Genomic DNA, 24,807 nt, shown 5'->3' on the forward strand with positions numbered 1-24,807 from the left:
CTATCCACATCCATTATATGGATGGCATCCATTATGTGGATAGTTTACTATGAATGCATATGCTTCTGGTATACCATTTTGTGCACTAACTTAAATTCCATCTTCATTTTATTGTTTTACTTCCATTTGTCTTTTGTTTGTACTTCTTCACCTGTTGTTAAAGTACAGAATGTATGCATTTGTCAGCTGCCTCAAATCCTTTTGGTGGATTTTAAATAGATAAATTTAATTGGTTTATTTTTTTGGTTAATTTATTTTTTTTCTTTTTCGTCTTTTCTAGGTCCACACCCGTGGCCTCTGGATGTTTCCAGGCTAGGGGTCTAACTGGAGCTGTAGCCACCGGCCTTCGTCACAGCCACAGCAACGTGGGATCCGAGCCATGTCTGCGACCTACACCACAGCTCATGGCAACACCAGATCCTTAACCCACTGAGCGAGGCCAGGGATCGAACCCACAACCTCTTGGTTCCTAGTCAGATTCATTAACCACTGAGCCACGACAGGTTTTTTTTGTTCTTTGCTTTTTAGGGCCACACCTGCAGCATATGGAGGTTCCCAGGCTAGGGGTCTAATTGGAGCTGTAGCTGCCAGCCTACTCCATAGCCACAGCAATGCCAGATCTTTAACCCACTGAGCAAGGCCAGGGATCGATTCTGTGTCCTCATGGATCCTAGTTGGGTTTGTTAACCTCTGAGCTACAACAGGAACTCCTAAATTTAAATTTAAATGCAGATCTGGCAAGAGAGAATCGCTTTTACCATTGAGTCTCTTTCTAGATTTTGACAATCCCAAAGTAAAATAGTCAGCTAACCCAGAGGATTCAGTGCTTTATCTTCATATGAATGTGAGAATTTCACACTCTCCCAGTGGACATTTTAAAAGATCACAGGATTAGAAATAAAATTCTTCTAACTCAGTAAATGTTAAAAAAAATAAAGTTTCATGGTAAAATTTCTTGAACTTCTATCATAATCAGAGGAGAGCCTCATACACTGTAAGGTTTTTTTTTAGGCATGACCAGGTTCAACTTTTCTCTCTGCCATCGTGTCATAGACAATCCTGTAGAACTCATTTCTGTGGCTTCCTGCAGAGTCACTGGTCTGAAATGCCAAATGTCTGTCATGCAGAATAACTTTTTAGACTTTGTGAGATATGTAATTCTATTCCATATGACACGGTCCATCAAGTGTTTGAAAAGAGACTCACAAGTGTTTATGACACTAGACAGCTGGGTGAGACCACCTCATAAAGAATGCAGAATCTGCCAGGTCCCCAGGCAGAGTTTCCAGGAGTGGCAAGTTCCATTGCTCCTTCCTTGTCTTCCCATTCTAGCTCACCCTTTAGAAAAGTATGAAAAAATACAAGGTGCCCCCAAGGACACTGGACACATTTTAGCTTGATGGAGCTAATTCTGATTTTTTTTAAAGATGCAAAATAGAGTTCCCCTTATAAAAAAGCGTTAACATGTCAAGCAATCTAAAATGTTTTCAAGGGCATAGTGCCTTCAAAGGGATGCCAAGCCTCAAAACCACCAGATTCTGCCTCGTCTTTGGTTACTGAGAGAGAAGGAAACTCTCCTTACCACCCTCCCTGTTGGCTGTGGATCTCAGCTTCGGCATGCCAGCCTGGAACAGTCCTCCCAAACCGGGTGGTCCACCCCCTCCAAAACTTCCGCCGCCACCGCCACCGCCACCGCCACCTCCACCACCAATTCCGCCGCCTCCGCCAAAGCCACCACCAGCACCAGCTCCTTTAGGTTCTGCAGAAGGAAGAAAACACAGTCCTTTCACGTACGTGAAGACAGCACCAGCGAAGGTCCCTGTCTAGGGAAACAGCAGTCCAGCGGGGCGCTGGCTGAATCTAGGCCCAGGGTGGACAACCGGGATTTCATTAAAAGTGCAGGATTTTAAGGAGTCACTCTGACCCCAGCCAGAAAAGCAGGAGGGTCTGTCCACTCCAGACCAGCGGTAAAGCCAGTGGTAGAAGAATCAGTAACACATAATGACTTTCCCCCCGCTTGGCTAGCTGCCATATGAAGTAATACCTGTTCTATATCAGCAGATTTGGCAAATTAAAGTATCTTCAAAGAAAGAAAGTCTTAAGGGAGGAGGAGATGTAATAAAAGGTGAGAAGAAAGGAAAGAGTAAACATAAAGAGAAGAAAATAAAATATCCCACAATTTTGCTCCATGGAAATACCTACTGTTTTGGTGCATTTTTTCCCTGTAGGTTTTTTTCATTTTATATTTTTTCTTAAAATTCAGACCAAATTTACTACCTAGTTTTGTTTGCTTGTTTACGGCTGCACTGTGGCATGTGGAAGTTCCCAGACTAGGGGTCAAATTGGATTTGCAGGTGCGGCCTATGCCACAAGCAGATCTGAGCGCTGCGACCTTCATTGCAGCTCGCAGCAACGCCAGAACCTTAACCCACCGAGTGAAGCCAGGGATGGAACCCGCACCCTCACAGAGACAACATCAGGCTCTTAACCTCTTGAGCCACAATGGGAGCCCCCCAACTTTTTTTTTTTTTTTTTTTTTTTTGCTTTTTAGGGCTGTACCCGTGGCATATGGAGGTTTCCAGGTTAGGGGTCAAATTGGTGCCAGCCCACGGTAGAGCCACAGCAACACAGGATCTGAGCCGCCGTCTGTGACCCACACCACAGCTCATGGCAACACCAGATCCTTAACCCCCTGAGCAAGGCCAGGGATGGAACCTGAAACGTCGTGGTTCCTAGTCGAATTTGTTTCTGATGTGCCACAACGGGAACTCCGGAACCCCCAGATTTACTACATAGTTTTTAATCCTGCTTTTTTCCACTCAACATTTTATTGTTAGCATTTCTCATGTCATCAGATATTCTTGAAAACATGAGTTTAAAGGACTGCATTGTTGACAGAACACAAATATATTTTATTTGATGGCCTTTCAGGTGATTTCAGTTTTTTAATATCATAAAGCAGTAGACTTCAACATTTAAAAGATTCTGTGCAACTTGAGATAATGCTTGTTTTATTTTGTATTTGTTGCCAAAAAATTGTGAATGGTTTTAAAATGGGGAAACAAGCAAACAAAAAAAGGAAGAAGAAAGAAAAAGATTACTAACTATCCAGGCTAGCCTTCTGGGGTATATCCCATTGCCTTTGAGCTAATTTGCAACTCTCTAAGTTGTAGAAAACTTATAATCAAATGACATTCGTCCACAGAAATGCAAACTGGTTATGTTCAGTGTCATTCAATTGATAATTGACCCATTTTATACCTATTTGCAAGTTCATTTCAACACTTACCTGCCTACATATGTCTGGTACTTTGAATTCTCCTCTGATAACATCTCATTGGTTCCCTCATTAATGAGCTAAATAAAATCCTTAGTATGTTTGTTTGTTTAATTAATTTTGTCTTTTTAGGGCTGCACCCACAGCATATAGAGTCTAGAGGCTAGGAGTTGAGTCGGAGATGCAGCTGCTGGCCTACACCACAGCCACAGCAATGCAGGATCTGAGCCACATCTGTGACATACACCACAGCTCATGGCAACGCTGGATCCTTAGCCCACTGATGGAGGCCAGGGATTGAACTTGCATCCTCGTGGATGCTGGTCAGATTCATTTCCACTGAGCCACAACAGGAACTCTGCTATGTTCATTTTATATCTGTATTAGAGCCATGATTATGCCCTCCTTTAAAAATTGTCTCTTAACAATTTATGTATGTCTTATGAGGTTAAGTGTTGTTTATAAAGTTCTACCCCTGAAAACTTAGTTGCGTCTTTGATAAATATTACATGAGATCTACAAATTTGGGGAAATTGACACTTTTATGATATCTAGACTTTACAGAAACATGCTATATTTTCCCATGTCTTCTGATTTATCCAGTAAAGTTTCATAATTTTCATCATACAGGTCACTTATGCTTCTTTTAGGGTCAATACATTTTTGTTGAAATTATGAAAGGAATGTTTTTCTTACTATATTTTGGATTTGGTTATTATTGGCATTAGGAAATTTCATTTGATATCCAATAAATCGATGTTTTGCTCCCTCTTTTCTAAGGGTTGTGTACCTTATTTCTATTTTATGTAAGAAATTACTTTGATGATTGACTTTCCATAGCTGTAAGTTATTAATGTTTTAATGAAGATTATTTTAAAATATTTAAAAATACACATATATTTAAGTACATTATTAATAATGTTACCAGTATTTAAAAATAAAATTATATTTTGATTTCAATGAGAATACCTCTAATGTTTCAAAGTTACATGTCACCTATTGGTTTGAGATCATTTTTTTTTTCTTATTATTATCTGTGGTTAGCCAGGATCCTTCTTCTCTGGGTTTTAAGACCTTATAGCATGGGATTTTATCAAATGCCTATTCAGGATCTACTGAGATCATTATATGGTTTTCCTTATTATGATGTTTATTATTATTATTTATTATTATGTTTATTTATTATTAAGATATTTATGTCTTACATAAAACAGAAATAACATTAAAATGAGATAAACGCTGGTCTTGGTGCATTATTTTTTTGAATTAGAGTTTTTGGTTTGTTAGTATCCTCGCATCTATGATCGTAAGTGGTCTCCAGTAGGGTTTTTTAACCTTGGAACTTACTGCTATTCTGGGTCAGATAATTCTTTTTTTTTTTTTTTTTTTTTTTTTGGTCTTTTTGCTATTTCTTTGGGCTGCTCCCGCGGCATATGGAGGTTCCCAGGCTAGGGGTTGAATCGGAGCTGTAGCCACTGGCCTACGCCAGAGCCACAGCAACGCGGGATCCGAGCCGCGTCTGCAACCTACACCACAGCTCACGGCAACGCCGGATCCTTAACCCACTGAGCAAGGGCAGGGACCGAACCCGCAACCTCATGGTTCCTAGTCGGATTCGTTAACCACTGCGCGCCACAACAGGAACTCCAGATAATTCTTTGTTGTAGAATGCTGACAGCATCCCTGGCCTCTTCCCACTAGGTGTCAGTAGGAATCCCTCTGTCACCAAGTGATAGGTTAAAAATGCCTTGGGCGTTGCCACATGTCAAGCTTTCTTTGTGTACATGTGCTTTCCTTTGTCATGTTTTGATATTAGCATCATTGCCAGTCTCATTATACCTATTAGATAGCTTTCCATGTGTTCCTATATTTAGGAATGATTTATACAGTATTTGAATTGGCTCTTTTTGTTTTTTAGGGCCACACTTGCGGCATAAGGAAATTCCTGGGCAAGGGGTCACATTGGAGCTGCAACTGCTGGCCTATAGCACATCGACAGCAACACTGGATCCAAGCCACATCCATGACCTACTCTGCAGCTTGTGGCAATGCTGGATCCTTAACCCACTGAGCCAGGCCAGGGACTGAACCCGCATCCTCATAGTTGGGTTCTTAATCCTCTCAGCCACAAGGGAAACTCCTGAATTAGCAGTTTCTTAAAATTTGAAATAATTTATTGATAAAATTACCTGGCTTTAAAGCTTTAGATAAAAAGTAATTTGATAAAGTTTTCAACTTTTTCCTTGGTCATTGAGGCTTCATGAGTAAGTTTTGGTAAATTTGTCCTTAATTTAATTTCTTTAAGATTTCAAAATGTTTTAGCATATAACTTCATTGTAGCAGACTTAATTAAAAAAATCTGCTTTAGATCTTTTATTCAATCTTTCTGAGATCTAGTTTGTTCATTTGTGCTTTCCTTTTTTCTGGATTAGATTTATGATAAGTCTGTGTCAGCTCTCTTTTCTAGGTGTGGAACTTTCTGGGATACTTATGGGAGCTCTGTTGATGGAAGAAACAATCTGAGAATGAGCTCACAAGAATTACCTCACCTAATAAGATATATCAGATTAGAATAACAATTTCTGGAAGTCTATGCAAAATTGCTTCCATACAAAATTAAAATTGTTGCTAATTTTAATTATTGCCAGTAATATTAAAATGCCCTTGCCATCCAAACATTATTCATGGATAAATGATACATTCTGAATACTTCATGGTACTGGACATTCAAAGAGATTGAAGTACTCTTCTATCAGACGTCATCCTTTAGTGTTCTTGGAACATCTGTGCATCTTTCAGATAGAGAAGCTAAAGTAGTGGAGCATAGATAACTGGTTCTAGGTCACTTTGTTAGCAATTAAATTGCAGGACAAAACTGACCTCAAGAGTTATAATGTATAACCGTGGTCGACATTTTGATATAGCAGCCAGGGAGGTTTCACCGGCAAACAAATACAAAACCATGGATGGACTTGGCCACTTGCAAAGAGCTTGTGACAATAGCATTGGTGTCTAATTAAGTGCATGGACAAGAAGGGCATGCACTGAATTGCATCTTGTGTCTACCAAGCAAAGTGCATTCTTGAACATCACCGAGGAGCTGGAAGGGAGAGCCAACACTTATTTCCATTTAATGGGAGGAGGAGTGGATCTTGAACAACATAATGAATTTTTGCTAGTGGATTCAGGATTAGGCCCCAGACTGTCCATTCTCCTTCAACATCTAGGGAATTCACATCCACCTCTCCAGAGCCTAGGCTCCCTCTCATAGGGAAGAGAACTGCTAGGCTCTGTTCTAGAGGCTGGCAGTTTGTGGAGCTCCTCTGGCCCCATACAAGGCACCATAGCTCAATGGTTGTTGGACAAAGACTCCCCAGATAGATGTAACTGTGCTGGGCTCCCCCCAGGGAGAATCTTGTGACACAGATCAGGACTAAGGGATTGATAATACCATAACCATGTCAGTTTTGTGGGCATTTCGACCAGAGGTAAGACTTTGTCGAGAGTGAAAGACCGCTTCGTTCCACTGAAGTGTGGTGCTTTCTCCTCTGCACCCCCTTGCCTGGGTAACAAGGGGGTGCAGAGCAACATTCAAAGGTCTTTGTCCCGGTCTTCTGCGCTTCCACCTTCCTCCCACACCAATGTTCTCACCTAACTCCTTCTCTTTGACTCATCAGGCACTCTTCCTAGAAATTCCTCCTAAGCACTTCTAATCCTCCACTTAGCTAATATGCTGCATCATTATTCACTTGTTTGCAAAGTCCCTCTGGTGATTTTGGAGGGTCAGCCTATTTCCCGTCGAGTCCGCATGTGATCTATGGTCTAGCATGAACTCTGGGACATCTGGCTGCCAGTGGCAATGTCCAGGAGTGTCAGCCGATAGTCTTGAGGCCTGATGCTTGACTTCTGGTAGATTCAGTCATCTACAATGCTTCATAATAAGTAGCCCTGTATGGTGGGTCCTTGTTTATATACACCCTGCCTTGTTCTAGAAAGGCTCTCAGATTTATAGTGAGCAGATAAGCAAAGCTGTGATCTCATTTCCTCTCTTTCCAAATTCCTTTTTTTATTTTAATGACATTTGTATTTTTATATTTTCCATTATAGCTGGTTTACAGTGTTCTGTCCATTTTCTACTGTACAGTCCAAATTCCTAATAATCATATCTAACACTTGAATTACACACTCCATATTCCACAAAACACTTTCAGAAGCATTATCTCATTTGATGTGCATGGCAAACTTGTGAGGGCAATAGATCAGGTTATTATCTACCATTTCACAAATAAAGACAAAGGCCTGGAGACGGTCAAGGCTCAAATCCCCACCCTCTGATTGCAAGACCAGGGCTCTTGCTATATTTCATGCTGCCTTTTGCTCTGCACTAAGACAAGCAAGGAGTTAATTTCCAGAAAGTGCTGTAAAGTGTTGTGAATAATTCAGAGAATCGCTGCTGTGTGTGTCTTGGACAAAGAATTATTATACTGGCTTCCTGCAGCATTAGAGGGAACCCAAGCCAGAGCCATGGCCTACAATGAGAGATACAGTCCCTTATTCTGCTAGCTTTGCAGCTGTTGTTAACCAAGGGTAGGGTTGATTATTAGGTCATAAACCATTTATCTCCATGGAAAGAATTTTTCTCACTTACTGTCCAGTATCGGTGCACTTCTGTCATTGGTGACCGTCTTCTTTAATTTCTTCCCTTTGCTGATGTCAGAGAGAAGAGCATTTCTCCCAGCCTGCTCCGACTTATTCAAGGTAGGCTTTTCTGTATTGGCCTGAAAGGAAGCCATGCAAACGCGTATTCATCTTTTGAATTAAAATCATGTGCTATAACACTCAGTGGGGACAGTTAGAGTATTGGAAGCTTGTCATTAAGGTTCTTGGCAAGAGGCTGTAAATTCTCCGCAAGTTTTAGACCCGATGTCATTCTTTTTAAGACCCAGACGTTTGGGAGCAGATGCAGCAATAAATTACATTCATTTTTAATGCAGGAAGAGTCAGTCCCTGATTAAAAAAAAAAAAAAAAAGTCTCTGAAAATTCAAACCACAATTGGCTGTAACCGACAGAGCCAGGGTTGGATGGCTGGAAATGAGAAGGTGATTTTAAGTCTGAGAGGAATCTGCAAGGATATTATGAAGCTTCATTCTCTAGAATGTTCTCTGAAGAACAGCTTCTCTTTCCTGTCTTTTGGAACTGGTGCAAGAGGAAAACTGTCTTTAGCAAAAAGGGTCAGCTCTATTTTTTTAAATCCATCACAATTTTAGAAAATAATTCCCTCTTTACATTGTCAGAGATTTTTTTTTCTTTTTAATTTGAGGCATACCAGAGGTATAATTTACATATAGTAAGATCATCCTTTTAGTGTATAGTCCTGTGAGTTTTGACAAACAAGTACAATTGTGTAGCCACCACTGCAGTCAGAAAGTACAGCATTCCCACTACCCACCCAAACTCTCTTCACGTCCCTCTGGCCTAAGGTGTTCCTGATGTTTAATCCCTTTGAAAGCTTAGCCCACGGAAACTGCATAGCAGACAACGGTGGGCTATTTTAAAGCCTTTGGGTATGTTCAGTAATTTTAGAATTTAGAATTCCTGGGAAAGAGCTTACTGTGAAATTGAGATTTTATTTTCTCAGGGTTATTTTTGGGAGTGGGGACACTAGGAGCCCAGCGAATGAACTCAGAAGTAGGCGCATGCCTGTGGCTGTCACTCTTGGACACGGGCTTGGTCCAGCTTGGCCCCAGGGACCGCCACCTTCCCCAAACCCAGAGGTGCTTCTGGCAGATGTGAGTCCTGGTTGGCCCCAGCCCTTCTGAACGGCTCTGATTTCAGAGGTGCCGGTGAAAGCCACAAGGAATAAACCTGGGCGGGTTTTAGCTTGATACCTGACCCAGCTATTCCTTATAGTTAGAGGCAGAGGAAGAGCTAAGACAAACCCTGAAGCAGGTGAAATAGAATCTCTGTGTGTGAAGCTGAAAGGGTCTTAAATGATAAAGTATTACTTGCTCACGAAAATAACAGCTAACATTTATATAGCTCTTACTATGGGTCGGGCACCATTTTAAGCATTTTATTTATATTAATTCATTATCATCAATCCTGGGAGTCATGATTTCCATTTGAGTCAGGGAAACTAAGGCACAGGTTAAACCATCACCCTGGGCTCCAGCTAATAAGAGGAGCTTAGATTCAAAGTCTTGCAGTCTGACCCCAAAGCCTTCCTATAACCTGATGGATGGAGAATGTGGGGTCTAGAATGCCCCTTCCCTGGACTGGGGAAATGCTGGTAAAGAATATAACCTGCCGGAGTTCCCGTGGTGGTTCAGTGGTTAACAAATCCAAATAGGAACCATAAGGTTGCAGGTTCGATCCCTGGCCTTGCTCAGTGGGTTAAGGATCCGGCGTTGCTGTGAGCTGTGGTGTAGGTCGCAGACATGGCTCGGATCCTGAGTTGCTGTGGCTGTGGTGAAGGCCGGCAGCTACAGCTACGATTCAACCCCTAGCCTGGGAACCTCCAAAGCCGTGGGAACAGCTCAAGAAATGGCAAAAAGACAAAAAAAAAAAAAAAAAAAAAAAAATATATATATATATATATATATATATATATATATATATAAACCTGCAACTACAAGATGAGCAAGTTCTGGAGATCTAACACACAGCATAGTGACTCTGATGAACAAGACTGTGGGACACACTTCAAAGTCATCAAGAGACCAGAAATGAACTGTGCCCACCACCAAAAAAGAAATGCTAATTTCATGATGTGATAGGGGCTTAGCTAAAACTACAGTGATAATTACATTGTAAAATAGAAACACGGTGTACACCTGAAGCTTGTACAGTGTTATATGCCAATTATATCTCGGTTGAAAAAATTAATAGATAAAACACCCATCCGCCCTGGCCTCCTCTGAAGCAAGCCTCTTAAGAGCTTCTCGCGGTCATTTCCAGGAAGGCTCTTTGCACAGACAGATTGCTTTGGCTAATGGGATCATCCTTTATGGCTCTAACATGACTTGGACATCAGGGAAAAAGCTTTTCGAATTAACCTATTGTCTTCCTTTTAAGGATGAAAAAAACCTGAGGCTCCAAGATGGTTTTTGTTTTTTTTTGTCTTTTTGCTATTTCTTGGGCCGCTCCCGCGGCATATGGAGGTTCCCAGGCTAGGGGTCCAATGGGAGCTGTAGCCACCGGCCTACGCCAGAGCCACAGCAACGCGGGATCTGAGCCGCGTCTGCAACCTACACCACAGCTCACGGCAACGCCGGATCGTTAACCCACTGAGCAAGGGCAGGAACCGAACCCGCAACCTCATGGTTCCTAGTCAGATTCGTTAACCACTGCGCCACGACAGGAACTCCAGGCTCCAAGATGTTACGTGACATGTTCACACTGGTTCTCTTCATGGTTTTGGATTAGCAACCCTCCCTCCCCTCCTGTTCTGCCTCAAAATTTATTTTGACATCTGACCCCCTTGGGTGTTGACTTCTCTCAGGAGGCAGGACCCTCGCCTGCACTGTTCCACTGGACGCTTTCCTACCACAGCCTCCAACCTCCTTTTTTTCTCATCTCTACATCCCGTCTCTCTAGGACTTTGCTTGTAGTCAGGTAATGATGGATAGAAACCAGGTGACAGGACAAGCCAGGGTTTCCCAAAGTTCAGTCATTCTGGTACAACTTTCATGATTTTTGTCACCTTCTCATGAAACCTGTGTTCCTATTTAACATTTTTCATTAAGTCAATTTACTATACTATTTGCTACACTATTTTTTAGTGGACATTTTCTTTTAAATTAACTCACTATTAAACCCAGGAGGTGCTAGTCTTAACTTTTAGACTATACATTAAACACATGCACATTTAAAAAAAGATCAAAGCATGTTACAACCCCGCAGTGCTACACAACCTATACTTCTGGGGAGTATAAACTAATCCTTCTGAGTTAGCCAGATCAGAGCTTCTCAAACTTATTTAAGGGAAGGACCAATTTTTTAAGAAAAAAATTTTCCGGAGTTCCCGTTGTGGCACAGTGGTTAACAAATCCGACTAGGAACCATGAGGTTGTGGGTTTGATCCCTGGGCTTGCTAAGTGGGTTAAGGATCCGGCATTGCTGTGAGCTGTGGTGTAGGCCAGCAGCTACGTCTCCAATTCGACCCCTAGCCTGGGAACCTCCATATGCCACAGAAGCAGCCCTAGAAAAGGCAAAAAGACAAAAAAAAAAAAAGAAAAAAATTTTCCAACCCATCATGGACCAATATTTTGTAAAAGAACAATGAATTACTGGAAAAATGAATTAGTTAAAAGACACACAAAATAAAATCTTAGAAACAAAAGACAACCCCACCATCAGATCGCTGTGTTTTTCTTTTCTTTCTTTCTTTCTCTTTTTAGGGCCATACCTGTGGCATATGGAGGTTCCCAGGCTAGGGGTCAAACTAGAGCTGTAGCCGCCAGCCTATGCCACGGCCATAGCAGCGCCAGATCCCAGCCTCATCTTCGACCTACACCCAAAGCTCACAGCAACGCTGGATCCTTAACCCACGGAGCTAGGCCAGGGATTGAACCCACGTCCTCATGGACACTAGTCAGGTTTGTTAACCACTGAGCCATGACGGGAGCTTCCAGATTGCTGTGTTTCTTAGTGCTTACTCTGAATGTTTGTACTTAGCGTTTTGAGGACTCTAGCCAGGAGTTGGAGGATCACACTTGGAATAGCAATGAGCTAATTAATGGTGTGTTCCTCCATCTAGACCTGAGATGGGCTATAAAAATATGTCCCATGGAAGCCTGGGCAAGACTGTTCCCCTCTGAGCATCAGTTTCCTCAAGTGAAAAGTGAAGGCCCTATCACTGGGAGGCTCCTTAGCAGAGAAGGCTTCACATGCTGGGGGACGTCTTCGCCCTGGGCTGTGTCTGGGAGCCTTTCCGGATCACCATGCAGAGAGCTGCTGGCTTCCTGGAAGAGGGTGCACTAACTTCTGAGGACAGACTGTCAGGGGCCAGGAGAGCCCTGAGAAGATACGCCTTTGGAAAGTAGCCATGGAGAGGCAGCGATAGATTTAAAGGGGGAGTTTAAGTGTGTGGGGGTGAAAGATGGGGGATATTTGTCAAAAACAGAGAGAAGAAAGTGGGGGGAAAGGCAGAGAAAAAGAAAGGAGTGAGTCTGGAGGACACTTTGATGGATGCGCCATCAGAGAGACCCAGGTTTCTGGATATCCTGCCCGGAGGTTAAAGGCTAGAACCTGAGTCGATTAGAATGGAAACAGTGCAAGGTGGGCAGAACCACTCCTGTGACTCTGTCTTGGGCCAGCGTGTTCAAATGAACAGGATGTGTCTCCCTTGATGGACATGGCAGAGGAAACCTAACGAATCCACATTCCATGCGTGTTCTCTGCATCACATGAAACCTTAGACTACAAAATGCTTCTGTGTTCTTTCCGCTACATCTCAGGGTCTGGCTTCCTTTGGCACCTAGAAAGCTTACTGTAGTATCACGGTCAAGCCAGAATGCAAATACACTGAAAACAAATACATGTGTGCTGGCTTCGAGTTTGTTCCACGTGCTTCATGCAGGGACCACGGATGGGGAGAGCCACTCACCAGAGCAAACGTGGGCGGCGGCGGGGGCGCTGGAGGGGGTGGGACGGGCATCCTGGACAGTTAGGCTTTCAACAGTCTGGCTGATGAATCTGTAAAATAAATAAATAAATAAATAAATAAGAAGAAGAAGAAACAAAGCATGGACACCAACTTTCACTGACATGTGGAATCTGAAAAAAGGACAGACTGAACTTCTTTGCAGAACAGATGCTGACTCACAGACATTGAAAAACTTATGGTCTCTGGAGGAGACAGTTTGGGGGGTGGGGGGATGTACTTGGGCTGTGGGATGGAAATCCTGTGAAACTGGATTGTGCTGATCATTATACAACTACAGATGTGATAAATTCATTTGAGTAATTTTAAAAAAAGGGGACAAAAAAGAAAGCATGGTATTAGACTTGCAGTATTAGTAACACTCTGTCCTAATCGTCCTTTCCCTTTCCCATCCAAGTGACAGTTATTCATGTGGGCCAACTTTTATAAGAGGTGGAAGTCCTTTATAACATGGCTAGGATGTCACGGTTCTGGATGGACCCTAGCGGAGGAGGCTTCTCAGCCAAAGTGCCTGGAGATACGGGAAGCAAAACCCAGCACCTCGCACCGCTCAATTCCACCACCGCCAAAGCAGGACGCGGGGAAGACCCTGGCCCTCGGCCCGATTAAGCTGGGAGGTTATCAGGAAGCTGCTAGAAATGTATCCCGGCCATGTCAACCATTCAGGTGGCTCCTCTTCCTCCCTCATCTCCAGTCCCCTCTTGCTCCCGGCCGCTGCTGTACTTCTCTGTCCGGGATCCCTGACCTTTCTCTGGGCGCACAGCAGGAATGCAGAGATGACCCTACCTCTGCCCTCGCCCTCAAAGCTCTCCCCGTCTCTGGGGAGAGGAGAGGGCTAAGGTGAGGAAGGCGGTAGGATGGAGGAGGAAGTTGGATTCCTACGTCTCTGCTACTTGGCATTTTCTTATAGGATCCAAGTGGACAAAAGGCAGGCAGGGGCGACAAGGAGTCAAACCTCTGACTCTGGGGACAAAGGAAAGGCCAGACTCCAAGGCTGCAGGACAGGGCAGAGTAACCCTGGTGCATCACAGTGGCAGAGGGGGCAGCCTGGCAAATGTCAGGGGCTGAAGAAGTGATGGCGAGGACAGAGGACATGCCCTGGGAGTTATGCCAGCCACGAACCCCATCTTCCTTCCCCCCTGTCCTTGGGGTCCCATATCTGGGTCTCAGCAGAAGCCCCAGGCCCCAGCCTGTACCCACTTTCTCACCCCTAAGTGTCCCGGCTTCTTCCACCCAGACCTTGTTGGTCCTGGATCAGCAGGGGTCCCGAATGAGCAGGAGGGCCTCAACCAGAGCTGTGAGAAGCGTCAAATCTCAGCCCTTCCGCCTGCACTGACTTTGTTGCAGACTTTTAACCAGATCCCTATGCACTCGCATTTGAGAAGCCTGGTCAAAGTCTGAGCCTTAAAGCCGGTGAGCAGCCTGGGACACTGACACGTGAATCACACTGTTTCTATGGCTATCAAACAGCAGAATTACCTTTCTTTTATTTTCAATAGTCTCTCAATTGCAGAAAACAATTTCTCAGAATTTATTCATTTAGTTCAACCACAAAAAGTTAATGTGGGAAACTTACACCTCAGAGCAAACACAGTTGACCCTTGAACAACGAGTCTGAACTGCACAGGTTCACTCAGATGTGGATGATTTTTTTTTTTTTTTTTTTTTGTCTTTCTGCGATTTCTTGGGCCGCTCCCGCGGCATATGGAGGTTCCCAGGCTAGGGGTTGAATCGGAGCTGCAGCCACCGGCCTAGGCCAGAGCCACAGCAACGTGGGATCCGAGTCACATCTGCAACCTACACCACAGCTCACGGCAATGCCGGATCCTTAACCCGCTAAGCGAGGCCAGGGATGGAACCTGCATCCTCATGGTTCCTAGTAGGATGCGTTAACCACTGAGCCACAGTGGGAACTCTGAGATGGGGATTATTTTCAACAGTAACTATCCCAGTGTGTGGCACATCAGTGGGTGGTTGATTCTGAGGATGCAGAAGCCAGATACAGAGGAACCATGGACATGTACTGCTGACATGGGAGGGAGGGTCCGCATCCCTCGTCCCCACACTGTTCAAGGGTCAGCTGCACTCTATACTGAAGTGTGGCTGGATGGCTTGCTTTCTGTGAACAGAAATGGAAGGAAAAAGCTGCGAGGACACGGCTGCTGGAAGGCAGGAATTAAGACAATTTGGGACAGTTCTGTTCCAAGGGCCATTGAGAAAACGAAATTTTAACAACGTTAGAGCAGGAACAGCTGCCCTCATTGATTGACAGGCGATTGACGATGCTAGGACTCAGAGAAACTAAGTAACTCATGGAAGTCATTCACCTCAGGTCCTTTTGAACCCTGTTCTTTTTAGATAAGCATTTTTGAGCAAGTAAAGAGCTAACTAGGACTGCAGCTCACCTGTAAAGTAGATCAGAATCGGGTTTTCCAAAAGAGCCCGTCGCAGACAGAGATTCTTATCAAATGTGTTCCTGACTCTGGTCTTTTGGGGGCGGCAACAGTCGGTCGCCCGTGGGGCCGGGCAGGCAGGGTTGGGGGCCTGTGTCTGGGGGCCTGTGTTTGGAGCCCTATGAAGGGGGCATTGCTCCAGCCGCCTCAGACTCAGGTCCCAGGACCAGGAGGAAGGACAAGGTTCAGGTCCAACTATCAAAGGTGCTACAGGCAAAGCAATGGGGTGAACAGAGCTGGAGGAGGCAGCTTATCAAGGAAGGAGGTGGTCGGGTCCACCCAGAGAGCCCAGGATAGGAGCTCCAGGGACTGGATCACCCACAAGCTCAGTGGATGATGAAAGGCCCCTCAAGACTCTAATTCACTGTGTCAGTCCTGCGCCCACCACCTAACCGGCCACCCTCTTATACTGAGGAAGAAGTGGATTCTGATCAGCTACCAGGAACCTCCTAGGGGTTTGGTTCTCATGAGCTACTCTATGGCTGCAAAGTCAAAATGAACTTCTGTCCTGGGCACCTCAGGGGCCAGACTATGGAATAGAGAGGCTTTCAGGGGGATGAGACCCTGCAAAGCCCCTTTCATTGTTTTATAATTTCCTGTTGCTGCTATTACACTTTTCTCTGTGCATGAACTGACTTATAAATAAACCTCTGGACCACAGAGGCCAGGCCTGCCCCCACTGGCCACCTCCGATAAACAACAGGGGCAGCCGGGGGCGGAGGGTGGAGGATCTGCGGGTGAGCGCTCTCACCTTTCCGAGGCCAAGTTCTCCTTTCTCTCCACCGCTGCTGCTCCCCTGCCAACACCCCCGTCCCCCACTCTCCTCCACATAAAGGACTTCCCTCCCTGCTTCATGCTGGAAGTTGATTCCAGAAGCTTCGATGGTCTCTTGGCTCCCTGCGAGCTGAACAGCTGCTGGTCTGGACTTGTCCAGGCTGGGCCCTGAGGGAAGTTTGTGAGGAACCCCAGGCTCCAACCCTCCATCTCACTCAGCATGTGGGTCAAAGAAGACCAACCTCATGTCCCCCCACCAGGCCCCCTTCCTGGCTGTTTTCCCACCACACTGTGAACTCCATGCAGTCTCCCCCATACTGGGTACCAAGCAGGGTTCTCACTAAATATGTGGGGGTGAGAGGGGGAGGGGACACCCAAACAAGCCACGTGCCGGCCTTGGAATGGCTCCCAGCTCGGCTCTACATCCCGGGCAAAGAACCAGTCCCTGGCAGAGGGGCTTGCCAGAGGGAAGACCGGGTGGCTGCTTCCCTGACTTTGCCCGTGAAGGAAGGCCTGGGCCTGAGCCTTGGGGGGGGAGCCAGGGCTTCCCTTGGCCCCTGGAGTTGACAGCCCACGTCAGCATCGGGACTGGGCCTGACAGAAGGGCCTCCACGGCAGCACAGATCCTAATAGGCCAGGCCTTCCTAGCCTGGATCTTCACATCCACAGGGTCTCGGGACAGAATCCAGAGCTTCATGAGCTTGGCTAAAAAAAAGGACGTTTATTTCCCCAACTCTAAGTTAGGCATTTCCTTAGATTATGACTGCAGGCCACAAACCACACCTGAAACCTTTCACCAACAGTTTTTCATATGGTATTTTCACATCATAATTGCTGCAGACCTTTTTTGAAATTGTGGCCATGTTTAGATCTGCTGTTAGATCTGGTTGTACCTGTTTCACTATAACTAGTTTCCTTGGTAATCGCTGTATTTTGTTTATGCATTTAATAACAGTCAGAGATGGAGCCCTTTGGGCTTGACCAGACCCTAGTGGGGTCTGTGAGTGAAGAGGGTTAGAATCCCTGTAAGAAGGTGAGACCTGGGTCAGGAGAACATGACTGATTGATTGATTGATTGATTTTGGTCTTTTTAGGGCCGCACCCACGGCATATGGAGGTTCCCAGGCTAGGGGTCTAATCAGCTGCCAGTCTACACCACAGCCACAGCCACACCAGATCCAAGTCTCGTCTACGACCTATCCACAGCCACAGCAACAGGGGATCCTTAGCCAGGGATGTGTGAGGCCAGGGATCGAACCCGTGTCCTCATGGACACTAGTCGGGTTTATTAATCACTGAGCCATGACGGGAACTCCCGGAAGAATGTGATTTTGAATCTCTGCTCTGCTGCCGAACACCCTGGGATAAGACTAAGCTCTCTGAGCACCCCCTGCCTGTCTGTTAATTAGGGGTGCGGGAGGGCCACTGCATAAGCAATCAACAGATGGGTCCAGAACTGTGATCCTCGAGGCGAGCACGGGTCTTGCTGGTGTGAGTGTCGCTCGAGCACCTGGCCAGTCCTGATGGCTGAGCTGTGGCCCTGGCTTTGTCCTGTGTGTGGGGGACTCATTTCTGAGCGAATGAGGCAGCCTGAGGCTTGGCCTCCTGCGTCCGTTTGGTCCTTCCAGGCGGCAGGGCAGGAAAGGCAGCTCTGCACCAGGCTGGAGAGGCCCTAGAATAGGGGGAAGGATGACCAGACCAGGGGCTCCCAAGGTGTGCGCTGTCAACTTTTGTAGGGACTCAGGCCCCCCGAAGGTGGAGGACCAGGGCTCTACCCATTCGCTGATCCCTCCCCTGCCCCAGGCATCAACCTTCTAACAATATACATTTTTGAGTGTTAATTCCTTTTGGAGAATCAATGTTTAAATAACTTGCATCATAGGGAGAGGAAAGCCAGACTTTTCTAAAATGTTCACCTTGTGTGGTAAATTTTATGAGCACAAAGAAAACCACAGATGGAAATGGGTCTTCTGTTTTCACACACACACTGTTAGGGGTTGAATTTATATGTTGAAGTTTAACCCCTAGTGCCTCAGAAGGTAACTGAATTTGGAGAGAGGGCCTTTAAAGAGGTGATTAAGTTGAATTGAGGCCATTAGGGTGGAGACCTGATCCCATATGACTGGAGTCCTTGTAAGACAAGGAAGAGACACCAGGGATGGCTGAGCACAGAGAAAAGGCCACCTGAGGACTCGGGAGAAGGTGGCCACCTGCCAGCCAAGGAGAGAGGCCCGGGCCGGCTGACACCTTGATCTGGGCCCTCCAGCCTCCAGACTGTGAGATACCAAAATGCTGCAGTTTGAGCCACGCAGCCTGTGGTCCTTTGTCTTGGCAGCCCTAGCAAGTGAATAAACCCATTTCTAATAAAGCATGTGATCTATCAAGTCTGTTAGTCACTGCAGAAATGATAAGATAATGGCTTTCAAATAAAATCCATCAATTGCTTTCTCACCCAAACTCTCTCCGGATTGTCCTACATTCAAGAAATTCAAAATCACTCTGAACTCTAGGATATGTGAGCCACTGCCAAAGTTTTATCTAATAACTGAATGAATTACTAGAAAAAGCAACACAGTTTAGGTGAAAACTGTTGAAGTGAAGGATCCACCAACCAACCTTTTATAAAGGAACTGACTCTACAGGTTGAGAGAACAGAGTAGAATATTTTGCATAAATGACTTCAAAAATCCACTGATTGGTTCTTTTTTGTAACACACACACACACACACACACACACAAAAACCACACACACACACACATACACTACATCAATATTTAGAAGGTCTGGAATTTCCCAGAGAAATGGATGGCTTTGTTGGTTTTACCACCGTTTTACTAGGTCAGCATCATGGTTTAAATTCGCAGTAGGCAGCACCGCACACTAGACCAAGCAGGGCAGCTCGTGGTCTGGAGCCATTTGCTAAATGTATGATACTGGTTATGAGGGATGCCTTGTGTGAGAGAGTGAATTGCTCCCCACCCTGCAGCGGACATATCTTCCCAATAGCATGGCCAACTAAACACTCAACCAGAGCTCATCCGTCAGTCCAGAGTGGCCTCGGGAAACTTAGGCTTTCTTCTTCCATGTACTCATGTAAGAAAGCAAAAATATCTCCGAATGGAAAACAATCAAAAGAACTGGTGAGTTAAGTAAACTGTTTCTTAGCTTCTTACAGCCAATTTAAAAGTCATCCTACATTATGCTGTGTGAGGCCCACACGACAGAAGGACAGGGGGAGGGATGAAATTTCCAGCGCTGTCCAATGAAAACATCTGACACTCTCAGAAGGCCAGCCCCCAGTCCTGAGTGGGGGTGGGGGTGAATCGGGCAAGTTCTAGTAGAGAAGATAAGAAGCAGGCTTATCCTGTTAAGTAGTATCACCACTTTGATCTATTCAAAAATATAAAGCATATTGCTACATAAATACTGCCAAAAGTCACCCTTAAATACTATTCTAACTAAAATAAATGGGAGGATAGTAAACTTTTTTCCAAAAAGGTTGAATTCACTCACTCTGTGTATGTGTGTGGGGGGATGAGGAGTGGGTTTAACAGAAATAATACAATTGAAAATATCCTAAGATCCAAATACTCTCTTGCCCTCATTTCTATCTTCTTTTTATTTACATTCATTGATATTTTACTTCATATATAATGTTCTTAAGTCATTTTCGTGTACGTATTTCTTGTGTGCTCTTGGTTTCTTCAGATTAGATTATTTAGAGATTTTTTTTTCCTACTTCCAAAAGTAGCATCTAAAAAACAATAGTCAATATAAAAATACAAAGATGAAAAGAGGAGTTCCCGTCGTGGCTCAGTGGTTAACGAATCTGACTAGGAACCATGAGGTTGAGGGTTCGATCCCTGGCCTTGCTCAGTGGGTTAAGGATCTGGTGTTGCCATGAGCTGTGGTGTAGGTCGCAGACATGGCTCGGATCCCACGTTGTGGCTGTCGCAAAGGCCGGTGGCTACAGCTCCGATTAGACCCCTAGCCTGGGAACCTCCATATGCCAAGAGAGTGGCCCAAGAAATGGCAAAAATACCAAAAAAAAAAAAAAAAAGATGAAAAGAAAACATAACTATTTTACCACTGAAGGAAGCATTTGATAATAATTAAATTTTAGGTGAAAAAGGGATGAGGTTAAGAATACCTAGACATAGCTCTTGTTAACATGTTGATGGTATTTCCAGCTTTTACACACACACACACACGTGTGTGTGCGCGCGCATGTGCGCGCATGTGCATTTACAAGTGTTTGACCAATAAATATTAACGGAAGGAAATTTATAATATGTATAATTCAACACTGCTTTAATAAGAAAAGGCCCTTAAATTCATACTGAATTATTGCAACCATAAAAAAATGATTGTAAAGGCATTCATTGTAAAGGTAGTGACTCTAATGCAAGTTACACTGTTAAAAATAAAACCATTTAGCAAAAACTCAAATTGCCGCTAACAACAGTAGTCTAGGGGTTCCTACTCATGCTTATTTTGGGTTCTGTTCTTTAGAGATTCCTCCAAGAGGCAAACTTCGTTGGATGTATTTAAGATCTGAACACCATTAGAATTAAGATGAAGTCGGCTTTGTTCTTCAACTTCCTGTAAATATGCTCAACAGGAAAATTGATGCTCACAGCAAACCACAGCCATCCTGTTTCTTTAGCACAATCTTTTCACAGCTGCAGTTGCCCATAGTTTCTATTTTATGATACGAGGCACAACGCAGCATCTCTGTGCCCCACCCCCCTGTAAGCCAAGCATGTCCTTCTGGCCATTTTAGAAACTTTTCATACCTTTGCATAAAGTTTGTTTCTATTATTGTGCTTCTTTCTCTCCTCTGGTCCAAGCTCAGAGAGCTGCAGGCAATGAGGCAATCAACAGAAGAAACAGAAAAGGCTGCTCAACCCAAGAGGAAGCCAAGCAGAGAGAAGAGAAACAAGCTTTTCTTTATAAGCAAAGCAGCAGCCTCACCTAGTCCGTGATCATTGTCACTCTCAGTCTGAGCTACATGTAGAACAGGCATGCTGCACAGCTTTCTCAAAAAGTCCTTGCTCTTTTCTCAGGTGGTCATCATTTAAGGCGACAGCTTAAGCAAATTCTGCTTATGAGTTGTCTTCTCAATGGTAAGGGCTTGTGTCTCTGCTGTGCTTGGAGGGTCCTTGGCTATTTCAGAAACAGAGTTCTTGCAGATAAAAGAGTTGGATAATTTGGGGGGTAGGATAAAGCATTTTTCAGAGAAGACACTTGGGAGCATCTCCAATGTCATTATGATCAGCTGGGAGCTTGGACACAAACTCACCATTTGCTGAACAAGCAGCTGCTGGAGAAATCAAGGTTGCTATGAAGTGACATTATTTTTTAATACACTGTCATATATGTTTAATTGAAAAATTGGTACAAATGCATAGGTGGCTAAACCCTCTTAGAAAGTGAGAAAATGAAGGCAAGGTTAATGACCCACCTACCTGTCCTTGGTTAACTGTGGGGAAAAGGGAAATCTTTTCTACTTTATCCACTTCACTAAAAAGTACCGATTTTCCTCTCACGATTACCAATCTCTAACAAATACTCTCTGTAAGGGGCTCAAATCTCAGAGCCAAAGTTTCCCTAAGCCCTCAGCACCACACTGAGTTTTACCAAAGGAGTAAGATCTACCCCTCCCTGTCCCCCACCACACACTCATACACTCACTCACACACACACACACACACACACACGCACATACACACAGCATATATGTCAGCATACTCAACATATTTTATTCATTTTATCATTGAAAGTACAGCCTTGTAATATAAGTAGAAGTGTCACCAAACTTACTTCTGAAAAGGTCAAATGACTTAGAAAGGAAACGGTCTTACTTGAGATTATTTGCTTAAAGATATTTACTGTTGCTGTGGCATTTAAAACAAAGCATTTGTACAATACCAGAGTCTCAGAACTGGCAGAGGACATCTCGTGGCACTGCACTTATGCAAAAAGCTCTTGAAATTACACTTAGTTGTTAGGTGCCTTGGGCGAACTGCTTAGCTAACCAACAGCAGTTCCCAAAGTAAAATGCAGAAAATGGTACCTACTCAGTAGGATTATTCAAGAGTTAAACGAGGCTAGTACTAAATTAACTATTAGCGATAAAAAAAAAATAATAAAACAAGCAAAAGTAAACAGCCCACCATACAGTAAGTGCTCAGTCAATATTGCCTTTTCCTCTATTTAACCATGAGAAAAGAGAAACCACAAGCTGATTTAAACCTTGGCTTACATGTGCACCCGGAACACTCCTGCATTACAAAAGAATGGTGAGGGGCGTTCTGTGCAAAGTGCATTTTAAATTTCTCAGAATTTACTAAATACTAATTAAGGTATTCCTTATTCTAGTATTCTTTTTTCCAGAGGGTGGCAAAGACAGACACATTTAGGACAATGCAGGGGAAACGCTCTTTTCGACAAGAAGTAGGTGCATGATAATTTGGAAACACAAAAATGAATCAAACCTTAAAGCAGGAACGAATCACAGTTTAAACAGCCAGAAACCCCCAACGAAAATGACGTGTTCCTGCAACGCTAAGCAGACTTCAAAAGGGCATAAAACTTGAAAGGTCCAGGAATGAGGTAGCTTACTTCCTCTTCCATTTTAGCATGGCTTGGGGAACTTCCAGCCTATGGGGCAGATCTAGAAATTGATTTCATCAATGATCAGAGTGAAATTGCTGCTGGACCCCAGGGGAAATTCTTCACTATGGGGAGTTCTCTGAACATTGCAGTTCATCCACCAGATGTATAATCCTTAAAAGTTTAGCTATTAAAGTCACTGAAAAGCTGTGGACAATAACCCAATGAATGAACTTTTCAAAGAGCAATAGAAAACCTGACTGTGATTTTAGATAAATCATTCACCTCTGTAGACGTACAGTCTATAGGAGAATTTGACTACATGATGTTCCAGTTCAGAAGCAAGATAACTTTGTGAACTAAACGCCTAATATCAGACCCACAATCCAAGTGACGACTAATGGTATGGTTTCCACGTTAATGGACTCGAAATCTTTCAGGCTTCTCATTTTTCTCTCTTACTATCCTGTCTTATTCTTTCTCCTGTTTTTCCACTTTCTTTCTCTTTACCAAGCTGTCCTTCTCTTAATTAGAATCTTCCTGCAGCCTTTTCTTCATTTTACCACTTGTCCATTTGCTACTGTATACGCTAGGTATGCCATTGAATTTAAAATAATTTAGTTAAAAGAACTTGTACTTATTGACGAAAATTGTACATACCCTCTTAACTTTTTAAAGCTTTATTTTATATTTCTTTATGGGGTAAAAGGCAGATAAGTCAAGCTGCCTTAAAGAAAAAAAATGTTTTTGTTACAAAAACGTTTCCTTAATACTGTTTTTAGATCTCCGGGTACATAGCTTAAAATATGAAAATTATATTTTATGTCAAAATATTCATCACATTAAATGTAAATATTTATAATGAATGCTGCAGAATTTGATCAGCAACAGCAGTTGCACACAGCACTGTTAGGATGTTGAACAGAATGATTCTAAAAGACAAAACTGCCTTTTTCCTAAAAGACTGCTTAGAAATGGTTTGGGATCTGAGTTTAGGTAACACGTCTATAGCAACAAACCAGCAGGAGCTTAGCCTCACAGTACTTTCCTTTGAAGCTTCCGGTGACTCCTTTTGCTTTAAAAGCATTTACTGCTGCTGGCCAAAGTGGCAATGCTGGCCAAAGTGACAATTCAGAGGCAGTCATGTGGACGACAGCACCATCCGCCAAAAGGATACAGCTACAGACCTAAAGCCCCATTTTAACTGGGAGCAAAAAATTCCTGTGGATCCAACCTTGTCCAGGGGTCAGGAAAAAGTCTACCCAAAAAACAATCCTGCTTTATATTTCGGTTTAAAACACAAGTTCTAAATCACCCACAATCACCAGAGAAGTACAGCCAGCACGGTGTGCAACAGAACGCAACCACTCGGTCCTCTACTGAAAAATCACACAACCTCATCTCAACACACTTGCCGCTTAAAAGCCATTGAGTCCTTCCCGCTGGCTGATAAAGGAAAGACATTTAGTTTGAATATAATGTTCCTTACCGTTAAAGGAGACTGCAGGAAGGCATGAATCAGGGACACAGGCAGACAGAGAGAAGCGAGACATGAGAGAAAAACCATCCCCGAGAAAGGCATCATCTTCTAACGCAAACGTGGGATGGTTTGGGGACAGCCATTTTGGACCAGCTCTGGCCTCTTGTTAAATGTGACATACTGAGTCAGAGGCAGACGTCCTTCTGTGGTTATTCGCTTCCTGTCTGATTAATTTGTTGCTCGTTTCTTCCTCCTTTTCTGCAGAAAAAGAAGCTAGATGGGCTTTACTTAAGAAGCAAGAAAAAGCCCTACATTTGAACACTGAAATGTTTCTCCTTCCCATCAGGTGGAACATACCTTTTTGTACAGCAACAAGGTACAGCAACAAGATTGACCCCTCCAGCTGGTGCACAGCCCAACTGCACTCCAGACACCTCCACCAAAATAACTGTTCACGGACCCTGAGAGTCCTTCAAGAAAATTCCATTTCATTTTTTTATTACTATTAATTTTTGTCTTTGTAGGACCGCACCCACAGCAAA

The 24,807-nt window shown here is 44.0% G+C and overlaps 1 protein-coding gene across 8 annotated transcripts in view; it reads right to left on the reverse strand.

The window, feature by feature from the left end:
• The window catches only part of WIPF1 (WAS/WASL interacting protein family member 1), a 125,374-nt gene that overhangs the window by 15,543 nt on the left and 85,024 nt on the right, over positions 1–24,807 (reverse strand). For 6 of the 8 annotated variants that reach the window (XR_014829606.1, XR_014829607.1, XM_021074983.2 and 3 more), the window contains 3 exons: positions 12,886–12,974; positions 7,926–8,055; positions 1,583–1,759 (listed from right to left, as the gene is read on the reverse strand). Coding sequence is in view for 5 of the 8 variants with exons in the window: in XM_021074983.2 (XP_020930642.1) it covers positions 1,583–1,759; positions 7,926–8,055; positions 12,886–12,936 (358 nt within the window). In the remaining 3 variants the exon portion in view is untranslated. Of the gene's footprint in view, positions 1–1,582; positions 1,760–7,925; positions 8,056–12,885; positions 12,975–24,274; positions 24,448–24,807 lie in introns of those variants that run through there. The other 2 variants (XR_014829608.1, XM_013990591.3) reach the window with 1 other exon arrangement.

Source organism: Sus scrofa, chromosome 15, assembly GCF_054392235.1.
Source record: "Sus scrofa isolate SSC_HxYL_T2T_F1_AM1 chromosome 15, Sscrofa_HxYL_maternal_Yorkshire_Landrace_v2.0, whole genome shotgun sequence".
NCBI classification, from domain to species: domain Eukaryota; kingdom Metazoa; phylum Chordata; class Mammalia; order Artiodactyla; family Suidae; genus Sus; species Sus scrofa.